Here is a 2,731-nt window from a genome sequence, read left to right as displayed (position 1 = left end):
TGCTGGTGAGTAAATATTAAAATCAGTTAAAATTGACAACCGGTCCGCCATTTTTTTTTTATGTATCTGCCGGTCCTTGGCACAATAAAGGTTGGGAACCCCTGATTTACACCACCAGACGCTCGAGGTCCAGCAGTCTGTCAGAGCACATCCATTCTCACTCACACACACGAGACACAACTCTGACGCCGCAGCCGGCCAGGCAGACTGTCTACTTTGTGTTTCTGCGGTCTACCACTGTGTTTGTTCTTCTCTCCACAGGAGTACTCCACAGCTGTGGACATGTGGTCAGTGGGCTGCATATTTGGGGAGCTGCTCACCCAGAAACCTCTTTTCCCTGGAAAATCTGAAATCGACCAAATTAACAAGATATTTAAGGTAAAAATGCCCTCATTTGCCCTCATAAAATGAAATAAATCCTCACGCTGAAGGGTAAAGCCCTTCTGTTTAAAGACTGTAAATCTTTTGAGCGTGTCGGCTGTCAGAGCGTGGGGTTCTGCTGTGCGCCACAGGGTGGAGCTGTTGAACCTGAAAAAGGTCACCATAGAGGGTTTTTTCATAATACAGGAAAGGTAGTGAAACCAAACCATGCTGTGAGGATGTATGCTGCTTTTTCAATGTTGCCGCTACTCGTATATTTGTACATTTCCCCTCTGTGGGAAAATTAAGGTATTCTGACTCTGACTGTTTGTGCTATTCATCCCTGCAATATTAATAACTAGTTCTCTGACCTAATACAGAAGAATATGACCATGTCTGGTTTATAAGACCTGTTTTCCTTGAAGAACAGCATCGCTAATTACCCATAAAAACAATCTACCTGCTTGCAAAATGAAAACTTTTATGGGAAGCTGGAACAGCAGGAGGTCTGGTGTGAATCAGCAGTAACACACTGCTCTTAAAGTAAAAAAAGGCTGATGGGTGAAAGCAAAAACGGGAAAACAAAAGTGAACCTCAACTTCAAACCACAGTGAATCAGGTAGAAGCTACAAAAGTGCAGGCAGCTGAACACAGAGAGCTTTCTCTACAGTCTGCAGCACATACACACAGAGTTTAAGGGAGGAGACAGTCCCTGCTTATGGTCTGCTTAAAGCATGACAGCCTTTTGGACTGATGTCATTGAGGCCTCCCAAGTCATCCTACACTTTTTACCAGTTATGAATTAAAGCATTGAAATTCACTTAGGAATGGTTTATTGCCACGTGCCTGTGGTTGATGAATTCCTTTGCCAAAAATGGGAATATCTCATATCCATCTCCCCTCGCGCTAACATCATGCCCTCTGCTGACTGTGTGTTGTCTGTCTGTCTGCAGGATCTGGGGTCACCCAGCGAGAAGATCTGGCCCGGCTACAACGAGCTGCCCGCTGTGAAAAAAATGACTTTCACAGAGTATCCCTACAACAACCTTCGAAAGCGCTTTGGAGCGCTGCTCTCCGATCAAGGCTTTGACCTCATGAACAAGTAGGATTCCACACAAGACACAACATTGCTCCTCACACATGCCGCACCGCATCTTAAAGGGGCCCTATTCTGTTCTTTTGGGTTTCCCTTTCCTGTATTGTGTTGTATATGTTTTTGTGCATGTAAATGGTCTGCAAAGGCTATAATCCCAAGACTCTGGTGCCTTGCTCAAGGGCATCACGGCAGGGCCCAGGAGGTGAACTGGGACCTCTCCAAGTGCCAGTCCACGCTCCATATTTAGGTCTGTGCGGGGACTTGAACCGGCTCACAGTCCAACCCCTTACTGACTGAGCCATTGCCGAAATAACATCGCTATGTAACACCCCGTGTGCCCCGCCCTTCAGAAACAGAGCGGAGGGAGAATGTGAATACGCAAAGCAGTGGACACTGAAACATGCACACACATTGGATAAATAACATAGGCGTTTAGTTTATTTAATAAAAGAGCACATCAAATTAAATGTGAAAAGTGAAAAATCTATCTACGAAAAGTGATCGTAGATAGATTACTTCAGTTGCAATTTGGTGCTATAAATATATATATTTTTAAATAAATAAAAAACACCTTCAATTTCAGGCAGGGCGCGGGGCTCCGTTGGCAGGGCGCAGCGCCCCGCCAAGACAATGGTAGGGGAAACACTGGGGTTTGTGACATACTTAAAGGTCCCATGTCATGCTTTTCCGGTTATTACCCGTCCCCTTGTGTGTTATGAAGGTTTTTATGCATGTAAACGGTCTGCAGAGTCAAAACCCTCAAAGTACACCCTGTAGCGAGTAAAACTCTAACAGAAAATACCTCCCCAAAACGCCTCGTTGGAGATACGTCGCTGTCCATTGATTCTTCCGGGTAACTCATGATGTCATGCGTTACCCGGAACCAAATGGACCAATCCGTGGAGCCGTTACGTTACGTTAAGTCCCCGCTGATTGGTCCAAATTGACCAATCCACGGACTTCCTCACACACACTCAGTGCATGCAGCTCTGCTGATCTCTCCTCCCTGGCTGCAGGCTGATAACAGACAGTTGGGATCGCGGCGAAATTCTCTCTGCAGACCCATTCTCACAGCGTTTATCAACCTTTTTCTTACTCCATATCAAGCCACACTTATTGTTTTTACTTCGGCTGTGACTTTGTGTGTGCTCGGGGTAGGGCTGGGCGATATATCGAGTTTACACAATACATCGTGGATTGCACTACATGCGATGTCGTAAATGACCACATCGTGAATATCGAGTATTATGTTGTCAAATCAATTTCCCGCCGCGG

At 45.6% G+C, this 2,731-nt stretch overlaps 1 protein-coding gene across 1 annotated transcript; it reads left to right on the top strand.

Moving 5' to 3' along the window:
• Positions 1 to 236: 236 nt before the first annotated feature.
• Positions 237 to 1,488, top strand: LOC104959729 (cyclin-dependent kinase 11B-like). Its single transcript, XM_010787624.1, has 2 exons — positions 237 to 378; positions 1,314 to 1,488. Exons 1-2 carry the CDS (start codon positions 283 to 285, stop codon positions 1,464 to 1,466), a joined length of 249 nt encoding a protein of 82 aa, XP_010785926.1. The 5' UTR covers positions 237 to 282; the 3' UTR covers positions 1,467 to 1,488.
• Positions 1,489 to 2,731: the final 1,243 nt, after the last annotated feature.

The sequence above is a fragment of the Notothenia coriiceps genome, unplaced genomic scaffold (assembly GCF_000735185.1).
Source record: "Notothenia coriiceps isolate Sejong01 unplaced genomic scaffold, NC01 NC01_scaffold00030888, whole genome shotgun sequence".
NCBI lineage: Eukaryota > Metazoa > Chordata > Actinopteri > Perciformes > Nototheniidae > Notothenia > Notothenia coriiceps.
This window is presented reverse-complemented; position numbering and strand designations above follow the sequence as displayed.

What these genes read in the sequence shown, in the direction of transcription:
- LOC104959729 (XM_010787624.1), top strand. Translation starts at nt 283, where the DNA reads ATGTGGTCAGTGGGCTGCATATTTGGGGAGCTGCTCACCCAGAAACCT. An exon ending in AAATTAACAAGATATTTAAG is followed by an intron (nt 379 to 1,313) that starts GTAAAAATGCCC and finishes GTCTGTCTGCAG; the next exon opens with GATCTGGGGTCACCCAGCGA.